The sequence below is a fragment of the Chamaea fasciata genome, unplaced genomic scaffold, assembly GCF_029207755.1.
Source record: "Chamaea fasciata isolate MVZ Bird 193981 ecotype frontalis unplaced genomic scaffold, bChaFas1.0.hap1 SCAF_3, whole genome shotgun sequence".
In the NCBI taxonomy this organism is placed as follows: domain Eukaryota; kingdom Metazoa; phylum Chordata; class Aves; order Passeriformes; family Sylviidae; genus Chamaea; species Chamaea fasciata.
The window spans coordinates 14,049,689-14,064,142 of NW_027094088.1; the positions used below are offsets into that span (position 1 = coordinate 14,049,689).

Consider the following 14,454-nt stretch of genomic DNA (forward strand, 5'->3'; position numbering starts at 1 on the left):
AATTGCTTCTGTGCTCAATGCTCAGTGTGTCTTTATGGACTTTTGAAGACTAGGGTGCACTGAAATGGACTTTCCACAGATGTGGTTTGTGCCAACACTGACAGCCCTTCTCCTGCCTATTACCCACACAGGATCTTTACTCAGCAGCAGGTCTTTGTCCCATTTTTAAACAGAGAATAGGAGAAATCATGAATCAGAGATATCAGGAGAGTGATAAATGTGTTATGGTAACCAGACTTTCCCTCCCTTGAGAACTTCCTAAACCATACAAGAAGGAAAATATGGAAGAGTTTTGAAAATAGAAATTCAGAGTTTTTGAGCACTGAACTTCTCGATTCTCTTCAAAATTGCCATCTGAAAACAAAATCAAATGTTTCGCAACAATTGTTAATATTCCGGGCTGTAAAACACAAACACACACAAAAAAAAAAGATGTAAAATATAATCAAGCATAAGGGGAAAACCTTGGCTAAATGGAAATGTTCTGAAGATTATTAGAAAATGAGCTGCATTTTATAAAAAGTTAAAATGGTATGCAACATATCTTAGGTTACAGGGGAATTTTTAGTGATTTTTTTAAAAAAATATATTATAAATAAGAAATCAGATTATTTCAATTTTAACAGATAAAATAAACGTCTGCTGGGAGTCTACTCACAGCCATTACGCTTTTTCATGGTGGTCTTCTCATTATAGTTCTGCAGTCCTAAAGCAGTCCTCTGCTTTTATCTCAGTGAGCATCTCTTTCTATTATTTACAGTTTCTGTTTCTATGTCTTGCCAAAAGCATTAAAACCCTTCTATATGTACAAGTTCAAACCTTTCCATTTGAGATAGATTATTCTTTTATAGTAAAATGTCTGCAAGGCTTAAATACACAAATTGAAATGCCACTTTTAGACAGAACTGAAAGTCTAGAGCTTGTTTTGGCCAAGGGCTAGGCTTTTTTGTTGTTTTTTTTGTTTTTTTGGTGGTTTTTTGGGGGGGTTGTTTTTTGTTGTTGGTTGGTTGGTTGGTTTGGTTTGGGGGTTTTGTTTTTCTTTTTTTTTGTTTGTTTGGGGTTTTTTTGCCTGCACTGCTAACACAGAACAGATTTTTATCTCTTAAATACCATTTTCTGTCCATATGGGCACATTTGGTTTTTTCTGCTTGGCAAGATCTTGTCCAAATAATGACCTATGGTTTGTTCCTGTTGGCTTGTGTGTAATTATGTTTGTCCCTGGGAGAACAAAATGATACAGCCTGGGCAGGTGCAGCAAGTGTGGCAAAGCACCTGTATGTCCCAGGACTTTGGGACATAGGGGTTAACTCCAACATCTTCATGTTTTGTGAAATAATGTGAAATCAACTTTAAAATTTACAGCTTCAGTGAAGTTAGTTTGTGTGCTGTTGATGAAGGTTGATGCTGAGTGCTTTGGATTCCTTACAGTGTTTTTGAATCTGGTCATGTAATAATGAGCATGACTTTATCTGTACCCTGCACTACCCCTGAACAGTCTGCTAAAGCAGTCCAATTGCAGCAGATTTGGAGATCACAACTGAAGGCAAATCCTCTATTTTCCCTTATCAACTACATAACCAAGAGCAGGATTTAACCCCCAGAACATTTTTGCAATTGTTTCAAGTAACTTTTCATGTTGCAAATTGTCCACAAATAACTTATGGGAAAAATAGATTTTTCCAAAGCCTTTCACTGTCTAGAATTAAATGCAAGGATATGAGCAATGACCTTTCGACAGTTTGTCCTTATTCTGATCTTGGAACTTATGTGGTGATTAAACTTAATTAGGAGATTTACCACACAGTTAAAAAGTCCTTTCTTACTGATGGCTTCTACCTGAATATAGGATATTCATGGAGATACAGCCCAGTGGGAATTTAAAATGAGAGCTGAGCACAGTGTTTCCCATTTGCCACTGTTGATTTATATAATGTATTGTTTCTGTCAAGAGATATTCTATATAGTACCTCTTTTCTATCATGAAATGAAGATCATCCAGATTGCTACCTGGGCAAAAGTCAGTAGACCACCCTTAGTAGCTGCCATCTCAGATCAAGCTAATCTTCAATGTAATAGGCTTGAAACATTCTCTGTTTTCCAGTTGTTGAAAATCTATTGAACAAGAAACTGCTTACAGTCAATTTCTGGTTAAATTTATATAGAAAAGGTAACCATAAATGCTGTGACATTATGATTTAGAAACAGTTCAGAGTCCTTTCACCTTGGAGAACTACAAAATGTCACTCTTGGGGTAATGTGGGGCATGGTACCATACTTGAAACAATTCATTCTTCTTCAATGGTTTCTATCAATTTTCCTGCTTGTTTTAGCAGCAGGCCTATAATATTAGCTCCTTTAATACTACACAGGCAGTACAAAGCATCTTTGTAAAACTCCAGATAAAAAAATATGACCTTTAATTTATCAGACAAGTCTTATGTTTTCTTATCTGCTTCTTGTTGCTTTTCATCTTCTCTTGATTGTTTTTGTTATAATACACCAATCTCTCAAAATAAGCCATCCAGTACTGCACAAACTGAGACAGATACTGCATGGTAGTGAGGAAGTGACAGACAGGAAGAGCACACTGTTCATTTAATTACTAATTAATCCAGTGAAAAATAATCAAAAACAAAACAGGGCAGAAGGTGGTTGATATGAAGGTTCAGCTCCCCCTGAGAGGTTAATGAGAGTTTGCAGTTTAATCCGGTAGAAAGTTGAAAAAATATTATTTGCTTTGTTTAATATGCAAGCATGAAATAAGGAGCTTACAGGTGAATATTAGATGTTTTGCTACAGTCTGTAGGATAAATGGACATCTTTCAACAGATGAAGTAATTGTATTCTTAATGGCAAACCTAAGTTTTGTTTTGTTTTTAGCAGAGTTATAAGCCCCTAGTGAGAGATTTTACTCTGCTACGAAGACTGCTATCAGTCATTCTGTGGGCAAATAGTCTCTTTGGGTACTTAATATTCATTATAAGGAATTTGGGAGTTCCTGTAGGGTGTAAAGGGTCATATTATATTATGGTCATTTACTATGAACTTGCCAGGCTTGACACTTCAACGTTTGGAGGAATTGTACTTCTTGGTCGTTTCTCTCTTTATAGGTTAAATTTTCTCAAGAAGGTAAGGCATTGAAGAGCTGCATTCTTACTTATTTGCTACTGATTCTTTCTCTAACTTAAAAATTTCTTTGCACTTCTATCTTCTCACTGAGCTGACAGTAACGTTTGTTCAAAATATTCACATTCTGCCACTCGGTGTGTATCTTCTCTCCGAGCACTGGAGGAGGCCCAAATCAGCCTTCTGGGTATGTAACTCCTCATACAACATCTTAAAGACTGACCACTGCATCCTCACTCCACTCACTGTCACAAGTAGAGCTGATACCTCTCAGCAACAGAAAAGGGACATATACCTTCACCTGATTCATCTGGAGCTCACTCCTGGGTCAAACACTGGCTAGACCAGTCTGTAGGCACTCAGCAAAAATACAGGTCAGAGCAGTGTTCCTCACTAACAGCGACTTCCTGAGGTAAACCTGGGCCTCTTCTCTGCCCTGTGCAACCCAGTCTCAAGAATGTGTGCACAACAATGGAAATAGATTATATGAAAGAACTTTAGTATGGGCCATTACTGAGCTGGTTATTTCATTTCCTGGCCATGAGAAACTGTTAGTGGACTATTGCCCCCATATCCCACTCAGAGGTGCTGTGGCTTCCTCTCATGCCATGCAATGGATATTTCAGTCAGACTTCATCCCTTACTGCATCTGGAGAAATGATGTGTGTCTCTGTCTTCCTCTTGCAGATGTCAGGGGAGTCATGATTCAGAAAGAGCAGTGTCAAGGTCACAATGAGCATAACTAGGGAGAGAGGATTGTTTATAAATGGAGATAGACCTTTGTTTCATCACTTTGTTATTTATTTCTCTAAGAGATCACTGGGACTAACAATGTGAATTTGTATTCCATTAAAGGGTTTGTTTCAAAGAAAAAATTCTCTAGTCTAGGTTGCTCTTCACAGACTCACGATTTTCAACCTTCTTACTTATTCCCTTTCAAGGATGCTGCTATTTCACATCAATAACTGACACCTTTATTTCAGAGCACAAAATAGAATTACACTCCAGCCCTGACAATATAATAAATCAGGAGGGATAAAATACATATTAGTGAAGTTCACATAGTAGGTTTGTCCCAGCTGACCTATAGATATAAAGGTATGATTAAAGTTTTTTTGGACTGCTTCTTCTCAGTTGTGACACAAGATTTAACTCTGACTCAAAGATTTGACCTTTGCTGCTCTTCTCTGCTTACCTTGATTCTTTGGAATTATTGTTATCCCCTTGAAGCCTTTCTGCCAGTATGGAATTAACACTCTGTTGTGACAAAATATTGTCTATTTGGCAGAAGAATGAAGCCATCTAGAATTCAATCAGGTTAGACAATGTCATGGTGCACATCTGGAGTAAATCATTGCCACCCAGCTTTTTTAATCAAAGAAATCTTGGCCATATAACCTGGAAGAGTAATGCTGGATAGTCACAAAGCTGTCTACAATTAAAGTTTCAGCACATCGGGAGTTTCTTTATGAATTACGATTGAAAGGATGCCTGCCAGAGCACTTAATCTTTCCGATGCATAACAGAATTAAATCTCAAAGCAAAAGGTTTATTTAGAATATGAAAAAATTTATTAACCTTCTTGGAAGTGTTTTTACTGAAGAAGTTTCTTGTGGTTCACCATATTGGTAAAAACAAGCATAAATAAAAGAAGGTAGAGAAACGTGAACTGAATACTCCTGAGGAAAACAATCTATGGTATTTATGATTTCTCCACTGGTGTTGAGATTATAAGATGAGGGAAATGCATACAGTTTTAATGGGTCCATCCAGATTTGCTGTAGCTGAGTGTATGACCCAAACCAGCTGTGTGGGAAGAAGCAGTTATTGAAACTACGTGTGTTTTTTGTTACGTAGTAAAAGGATTTTTGTTGTCTTTAATGGAATTTCTGTTATTTTCAATTCTATGTATAATTTTTTTCATGTAGTTGTAATGTGTATACTGGTTTCATCATTACTAAATCCATGTGTTCTTCTTGAAACTAAATCCAGATAAGTTCCACACCATTTCCCCCTAGCCTTTCCATTTATATTATACACTAGAAGAATTTAAGCTAATGTAATAGTGTCAAATTGAGATGTATTTTATAGTGCACTTTTCCTCTGATGAGGAATGGGCTAATGTAATCAGCAATTATTTTTTGTGTGACCTTTACAAATCAAATTGTTATTTCCTTGCTTTTCATTTGAGTTTTGCTCCCAGTGGTGCAGGACTGCTGCAGCTAGTATAAAACATAATTTATTGATAGAATCACATTATAATAGTCTCAAAATACATACGTATTGTATGTTTTAATGAAATAATTCAAGGAAATGTGTAAGCTGGCCAAGATTAAATGTATACTATTAATTCACAGAGGAGTTTCCAGGATTACCATAGAGATGTTCTGGAGCGGCTGCAGAGCAGTGAGAGTGGACCTTGCCTAGGAATAATCCTGTGTTAGTCGTGGAATTACAGCAGAGAGTTGCAATAGCACTAAGGATCCAGTCTGCTGGCTGCAGGGGGTCCTCTTATCACATGTTCCTGATTGACACCTACTGGGTGAATAAACAACACAGTTTAATGCCTCCCCAATATAGGCAGTTGTGAACGCTTTGCAATAACTGCCTGGTTCTTTTGGGATCTAGAGAGCATTTGTTCATGAAAGGCATCCAGTGAGTAACCGTGCGTGAAGTTGATGAGTGAATGATGATCTCTATCCATGAGACTTATTTCCATTATATTAATGCATTCAGACCTCTTCTGAACAACTTAGCCTTTCTTATAAATCACATAGAAGAATTTCACCCACTCCTCCATTTTTTTAAAAAATATAGATAACCAAAAAAAAAAAAAAAAAAAAAAAAAAAGATAGGCAACACTAACTAAAATTCATGATTCATTTACTTTAAGTTAAGGAAACTTTTTAGAAATAGGATTTTCTCTCACTTATTCAGTGACTCAACTGATAAAGCCTCAATAAAAACTATCGAAACATCTTATTGAAAAACTAAATGTGTTAAAAGTAACTGACTGTCAGAAAATATAAATTATTAGTTCACTTGTTTAGGTATACATATATACACACATATTTTGATGGAAGATACAAATCCAGAACAGAAACATGTAGGATCATACAATTAAGGGGTTGTGGTTTTTTTTGTTGTTCCTGTGTTGGTCACATGACTTTTTTTTTTTTTTCCTGGTATTTCTCAAATTTCCATTTAGTCACAGGAAGTTTGCTGTAAGAAAAGGAGGTCAGGATGAAGAGAAACAATTTTAAAGATCATCACAGGGAAAAAATATTAAAATTTTCTGTATTCTCACATAATCACAGTAGTTGTGTTGCAATGTGTTTAATTCTAAATTTTCACTTTTATGGAGAAGTACAAAAGGGAAAGTTTCAGTAAAATGTTTGATGTTCAGTTTCAGTTCTGCTTTATGGAAAATATATCTAAATGCTGAGAACAGAGAAATGTACAGAGAAACAAAATTTACATATTATACATATATATACATACATATATGTTCATGTACTTTTTAATATGACATACACTTAGATGTTCACATAGTATATTCACTCAGAGAAGTTGTGGGACCACCTTCTGTGGCTGTCCAAAGAAGTTATGGATGCCGCATCATTGGAAGGCTCAAGGTCAGGTCAAATGTGCTTTGAGCAACCTGATCTAGTGAAAGGTGTCTTTACTCATAGCAGAGGAGTTGCAATAGATGATCTTTGAATGTCCCTTCCAACTCATACCATTTTATGATTTGATATGGAAAGAGAACGAGCAGGAAAAGGCCACCTCCTCAAAAGCAAATAGATCAGCTTCTGGCATCGTGATGATGTCCATGCTAAACTAAGTGAGGGATGCATGAAACATGGAAAATAGCAGTTCTCAGAACTGCAGAATAAATCTCTGCATTAAACCACCATGGTTTCATTTGCAATTTTGGGGCACTATTGTACTGATTCTTCCTGCAAGCCTGTCATGGCTTGTAATTTTATGACAAACTGGAACACTGATCTCCTGAATTTGGGTAAAATTTCTTTTTGACAGTTAGCAGCAGGATCCTTCTAGCTCAAGAACATCTCTTTCTGAGCACTATATGGGCTTACTGAAGTGTGTGCTTACATTTCCAGTGCAGATACAGAACTTGGGTTTTTTTTGGTTGGTTTGGTGAGTTTTGAAGTCAAAGAAAATATGCACGTTGGAACCAATAAAGATTGACTTTGTATTTGGACAGGATTTATGAATGACTGCTTTTTACTCATTTCGTTCTTCTTATCTCTCAGATTATTTATTAATATGAACAAATACAATGAAAGAAAAAAATATTGTTGGTCTAAAACTCTGCTGCCACCAAAAGCCTATGCACTGAAGGAAATATTTAGGTTTGGCATTCTGCTAAGTAGCTTTCTAAGTGGTATTCTGAGGGATCACAGCTATATCACCCAAACACAAAATCTGTGATTACAAATAAATATTTAAAGTGTTTCTCTAATTATTCCTCATCTGCTATATTTCTGACCGTACCAGCCTTATTTTATTCCCCTGTTTTAGTTAAAGAAGTCAGAGATCTCTGAACTGACTGCGAATAGATAGTTGGCAAATATGACAAGTTTGTCCTTTGCATTGCTGGGTTCTGGTTAGTTCTTAATTTATGAAACCTCACCACAGATGGCCTCTTGCTAAATTTTAAAGCACTTCCATGTTTCAGAACCAGGCTACCTTTCAGAAAGTCACTTTTGTCAAAGCCTTGGTGTTCCTTCAAGACATTTTCAAGGAGTCCTAAGAGAATGTACAAACTGTGAATGCCCTGGTCTGTTTTGCGCCATGTATTCGAGTCTCTGGATTTTATTTAAATGAAGCAAAGAAATGTGTATTTTTTCTGCTTAAGAATAAGTTACAGCAGGACTATTATTAGACAGAAGGAGTAAGTGTGCCTTAGATGGTGGTTAAGAGTTGTGTTCTTCTTCTTTAAATGACTAACCTGGAGTGAGAGGTTGGATGTCTTTTGAAAACTTAAACCTGTTTCACCTGAACATGTTTAACTAGTTAATAAGAAACATCAAAAAAGACAAAACCCTGAGGTCAACTATCATTTTTTTGTAAAGCCATTCGATGATGTTTAAATTTGTTTTTTGGGTCTGTCTATAACATAAGTTTAATAACCTAGCTCAAATGCAGATTTCTAATTTTCAATTAACATAGGAATAATTTTGTTTGCTAAAATAAAATAAATGAATGAATGAAAAGTCTGAACCATGAAATGTTCTAGGTAGCACTTTTTAAAATTCCAAATTTCAAAAAATCATGTGGCAACTGTATAGCTCAAGCTTTAAGTATTAACTTTTAACCTTTGACCTTACAGATTTTAACCAATGAAATGTCTCTTTAAACTTTAAAGGAAACAATGATAACGAGCGCCTGGCGATTGCTAGACAGCGAATTCCATATCGACTTGGTCGAGTAGTTGATGAATGGCTACTCGACAAAGGTAAAAACATTGATTAAAACTTCAAATAAAAAAAATAATTTGAACATAACCAAGTAGTGCTTCATTGTAACACTAATAAACATAAAAAATAAATTTCAGTAAAACTAAATTAAAACAAATTTTAAAAAGTAAAATATAGAGTAATATTTGCATACCTTGTATAATAATTTCTATACATTTCTAGAAGTACCAGCTGTTTAATAATCTTACCCTGTTAACTTAAGGTTAAAGGGACTGTTAAATATAATCCACTAACTCAATCTATGAAGGTACTCATAGCAAACATTAACCAAAAATTATAAATCATTCATAGATTATATTACATGTTCCAGCATCTAAATTATTAACTAAAAATATCTGTAGTTACGATATCTTCATTATGGTCCTGAAAAAAAATTTGTTTAAACTGTAGGTATCTTAAATAGTGGGCAATATGAATTGCCAATCAAAATGAAGTCCCTTTAACGTTTGCAACCTTCTAAGGGGATTTTGGAACAAACACTAATTAAAACAGAACTTAAAGTTGTGTGCATGCTTTTTGTGAGCAGAAAGTAAATAGTCACTAAAGTGACTATTGCATTTACTAAGAGTGGTGCTGTTACTGAGGATTTCTCTGTTTAATGGAAATGTGCCATGATTTCTCCATCGGTATGTGTATCATTTCTGAAGCCGCTTTTACATCTAAAATCTTTTATTTTAATTGATAGCCTTGCTGAAAGCCAATCAGACATCTATTTTTTAATCTGCCTCTGAGATACTCAGTGTGAGCCATGTGTTTTGTTTCAGTGTGTATATTGAAGGGAAATAAAACATTTAAATAAAAAAGAAAATATTTAATTTAAAATGTAAATATTCACTTATATAGAGACACAACTGATTACTGCATAAATTCTTTAAAATTCACTTGACCTAGTGACTTGATGGCATATATATAAACTTTGTGTGTATATACATATTTTGTTATGTCTATACATACATAAACTCACTTGTACATAAAGCTATAGGCTCTGTGCTGCATTATGTGGGAAAAAAACCAACCTTTTAAATGTTGTCGAACATAAAGAAAAAGTTATCTTAAGGCATTAAAAAACCTGGCATTCTTGAGACACACCAAAAGGTTAAGACTGTTTTCAGGTAAAAGGGAGAGAGGTATATCTTGTAGTGCCAAGCACATTTGCAAATATATTTGATTGGCCTTTTAGCAAAAAACGTATAAATCCCAAAACGTCGCAAATTAAGAAAAATGCAAACGCTCTCAAAATTTATGCATTTCATGGACACCTCATTAAAAAGCAATGAATTATGAGTCAAATCCTTTTCTTATAGTTTATTGCTCTCATTTTTCACCCCATGACAATCTGTTATCACTCGTGTAGAGTACAGCGTTCACAGTCAACATTTTTGCATGTATATAATATTATCTTCACAGGGCGTCAGCTCACAATCTTCAATAGCCAAGCAACCATAAAAATTGGAGGCAAGGAACGTGGCCACCCTTTCCAAGGCCAGCTCTCTGGTCTTTACTACAATGGCTTGAAAGTTCTGAATATGGCAGCAGAAAATGATGCCAACATCGTGATAGAAGGAAATGTGAGACTTGTTGGTGAAGTGCCTTCCTCTATGACAACTGAGTCCACAGCCACCGCAATGCAGTCGGAGATGTCCACGTCAGTCATGGAAACAACCACCACCTTGGCCACGAGCACCGCCAGAAGAGGAAAAGCTCCGACCAAAGAACCCATTGGTCAGGTTAGTCGGCTTCCTTGCCTTTTGCAAATATCTTCGCACCTCTGAATGCGGCTTCCTTTGTCGCATTTCCATGGCAGATGAAATTGTTCCCATTAAAGAAATGCATGAGCTACAGTTGAATGTTCTGTACCATACATGGCTCATGGATGTGGTGTTCATCAGCATTTTGAGGGAAAGTAAGGGCTTTGCTTTTCTTCTGAATTAGGCAGACTTACCACTTCAGATTGTTCTGGTACTAAGTTATATTGCTCTTTCATCCATTTTCATAGTAGTGCATATTTTTAAATACCCTTTCTTCCTTTGATGGCTTACATCGATTACTTTCAATGTAGGAATGCAGGATGTCTGGAATTAGAGATAATGAAATGAAGTGGTGGCTTTATCCATAAGATAGAGAAAAGAGATGCAGTTTTAAGAGAGAACAGGAAAGAAGTGTGAAAACAAAAAGTTGCAAGAGGCTGGAAAAGAGGGAATTAGCACTTTCTGTAGTCCCACGATTGATCATCTTCTCTGGCAGTACTCCTCATAAGAGGCAGTGGCAGCAGAGGGAATTAAGAGCACTCTGCACCATGGGAGACTCAGCCTCCAAGTCATGGGCTATTGTTTAGTGTTTGTTGGGGTTATTTGCAACTCATGAATTTGGTGATATATTTAGTTGCTTTCAGGTTTTGTCAAGATCGCTGTATAATATTGGGGAAATGTAACTATTGGGAAAGGAGAGGAGAAAAACAGATGAGTGAATTAAGTATCTTCAACTTGTATATATCCCGAGTAACAGCAGTCAGACATTGTGCTTTAAAAATCTAAAATTTATCAAGATATTCCTATGGTGGGTAAGATTCTTTTATATTTATTCTTTCTTTAAAAACAAACAAACAAAACCCAGACAAAACAAACAAAAGCCCTCAGCCAAACCAAGAAAAAAAAAAAAAAGATACACTGATAAAAGCTTTTCTTATGTTCTTTTGGTTCACAAGCCTGTTTGTGTGCTCAGTGTGCCACCAAGCCATGACAGACAGCTACACTCTTGAGATCCAGAAGTAGGACAAGGAAAACACAGAAAGCATCATGAGGGAGGGACAGGATGTGCTGAATAAGGTTCATTTTTTCAAGAATGAAGCACATGCGGATTAGACAGAGGCTGAGGTCAGGTTGTCTGTTTTCTGTGTAAAAACTCAAGTCACAAAGTAAATTGGGACATCGAACAACACTTCAGCTCTCTGTCTGTAGGATCTTTGTAAAAGATACTACTAATCTTAGTAAAAATTGTTATTTAATGAACTTTAAGCAGTACATTTAAGTTAAAAATGATCCTTAAAAAAGGCTTTTTGACTTGCAGATTGCAGGAGGTTTTAATAATTATCTTAGTGAGTTACAGAGTTTTAATAAATAGCAATATATTTTCTTTGTTCTTAATTCTGTTTTAAATTGTACTTGTACTCTATTATCCAATTAGTCTGACCTCACTATTTGCAGCAACAAAATCTAAGACTTCACCAAATTTACCTAAGGGAAGATAGTCTCTAAAACTGTAGAACACCCTCATGGTGTGGAATAATTTGGGCTAAATTAATGTTACTAAATTAAAATTAAACTTAGTTAAGCTGTTCTGTAGTTCCCAGAATACTTTTTGCCTCTGACACTGTCTCAGTTTTTCAGGAAAAATGTGACAAGGACCATTCTCAGTTGGCACCTTGCTTGATCTGTAGGCAGCAGGAATTTACTGATATAATTGCTTTGCCAGTTGTCCTCAGTTTCTGGGAATATTCCCCAGTATAATTTGCACATTGTTTGCCTGTTTAGCCATTAAGACTTTTCTTTTCGAGGTGTTCCAATGGGATACTTTTGGAAGAAAATTTTCTTAAGCTAACAACTCTGGTGAGGTGTAAGTTTCTCTGAAGAGGGAAAACAAGACAGTTAGGGCAAAAATGATCTTTCAAAGCTGATCTGTTTGTAGGCTGTGAAATAAGATGTGGCCCTTTTTGACTCTATCAAAACATCTATTCAATTATTTAGAGAAGCTCACTGCCACTGGGGCTGAGTGGCCTCAAGGCAGTTGTGCCATTTCCTCATCCCTTTTTGGCTGAAGTGGCTATGCCAAAATACCATGAGCTCTTTGATACTTCACCATGAAGAGCTTCCAGCAGGCTCCAGGAGCACACAGAGATGCAGAGCATCTCTGCAAACCAGGTTCTGAGGGTGAAGATTTTGATCAGCCTCTCTCACCTGTTAGCCTGGCTGAAGCAAGGACTTCATGCATCTGATGGGAAACGCCTGATTTAGAAGCCTGAAAGCAACATTTGTGAGGAAAGCCTTCCATGGTAGCATCACTGCAGCACTTGGGGCATCCTGAGTGTATAAATGAACATTCTTGACTTCATCTATGTCTGAATGTCCTGCCTGGTAGAATCTCTGTGTGTCATTTCACACACTTAATTAGTCAGGGACTGCACTGGAACACAGAGCAAATCAGGGCCATGATTTGATTTAAAGAGATTGATAACATCCCAAAGTCAGAGCTGAAAATTTGTCTGCAGGAAGCTCTACTATTCATGCAAAAAAGACCTAGGAAGCTACTGAATCACCTCATGGACATAATTTCTTCTCTTCATTCATACCTGGTTCTCATTCTACCTGCATGTAATAATTTCTGAGCTTATGACCCATAGGGCTCCCATGGTTCTGTCCTGCAGGGTGCTGAGTAATCACTTTCCACCTTGATGTCACTGGAGATGATGGCACTCACCATCTCATGGAAAAAAAAAAAATCTACCTTTGACTTCTTCATCCTCTTTCATTTTTGTCCTTTACCTTTTTTTTTTTTTCCTGATTTTTGGTTATATATAACCTCTGCAGTGGTGTCAACTACATTGACATATGGTAATGCACAAGAAGAAAAGTTACCTCTCCAGCATTAATTAGGTTACTGAGGAAAATATGCAGCTGAACAGCAATTGCTAATGAAAAAACCCTACATTACAGCAAACCAGTGCATGGCTGAAATAGAATAGAAGCAAATGATCTAATCAGTCAGAGATTGTTTGCTCCATTTGCAGAGGTATTGAATTCAATTAAAGATTGCAATACTTAAAGAATATAATTTAAATCTCTACAGTGTTTAATTGACGGAGTCTCTGCTCCCTCACAGATATTAACAAAAGCAGTATATGATGCAAGATATACATGGGACTTCCAGAACATATGTTGAATACTGTTGTGCATGATTTTAGATGAAGGAGGTCTTAGTGCTTCTGAGAAATAAATACTTTTTGCTGAAGACTCTAAATGAAGGTTTACCCAGCTTGGAAATATTTTAACAATGGATGTTTTGGTGATGACAGACATCTTAATTATTGCACTGGGAAATGTAAATTTTTCAGAGGGGAGGAAGGTACTTGGAGCTTATTGAATGCCAATAGTAGGTGAATGCCTGATTTTCCATAGTGCCTTAAATCCTCCCCCTACTCTGCCTTTGATTATAATGGCATTGAAGCTGTCAGCCTCCATGCAAGGCATTATGTAAACACAAAGTGAAAGTCCCTGCCTCCAGTTTCTCCTAGAATAAACAAAAGGTATCAGGTAAGGAGGAGGGAAAAAACAGGAAATCAAGAAGTGGGAGGAAGAGGGAAATAAAGCAAGCATTGTGTTGTTTCAGTGTTGACAAGTGTACAGATTTGCAACCATTGTAGGAGGGACACTTTACTGCCCAGTGTTTGTTTGTGGTTTTTTTTTTGTTGTTGTTGTTGTTTTGTTTTTGGTTTTTTGTTTTTGTTTTTGTTTTTTTAATCCAGGCTGTTCAGACAGCTGTAGGATCACCACAGAGCTAAATTTAAGGACTGGGCTGCCTAGTCAAGCAGCTGGGTGGTCAGTGAGATGTTTTCTCTGTTTCTAACTAAGCCCTGGCCACTGGCATGGGAGCTGAGGATTGCAGGAGGGGTCCTTTGCTCCCCCCACACTGCATGGGAGAAGGCTCAACATTTTGTATACCTTTATGAGCATGGAAAGAAATCCCCCAGCTTAATTTTTTTCAAGAACAGGACTTGTGTTAAATGAAAATATGTGTTGCAAACTTTTAGGGAGCCTTAGGTATGCACTTG

The 14,454-nt window shown here is 36.5% G+C and overlaps 1 protein-coding gene across 19 annotated transcripts in view; it reads left to right on the top strand.

Moving 5' to 3' along the window:
* NRXN1 (neurexin 1) overlaps nucleotides 1-14,454 on the top strand; it is a 684,323-nt gene that overhangs the window by 577,785 nt on the left and 92,084 nt on the right. For 11 of the 19 annotated variants that reach the window (XM_066178062.1, XM_066178063.1, XM_066178065.1 and 8 more), the window contains 2 exons: nucleotides 8,519-8,608; nucleotides 10,038-10,357. In XM_066178062.1, coding sequence (XP_066034159.1) covers nucleotides 8,519-8,608; nucleotides 10,038-10,357 — 410 coding nt within the window. The remainder of the gene's footprint in view (nucleotides 1-8,518; nucleotides 8,609-10,037; nucleotides 10,358-14,454) is intronic. The other 8 variants (XM_066178070.1, XM_066178071.1, XM_066178072.1 and 5 more) reach the window with 1 other exon arrangement.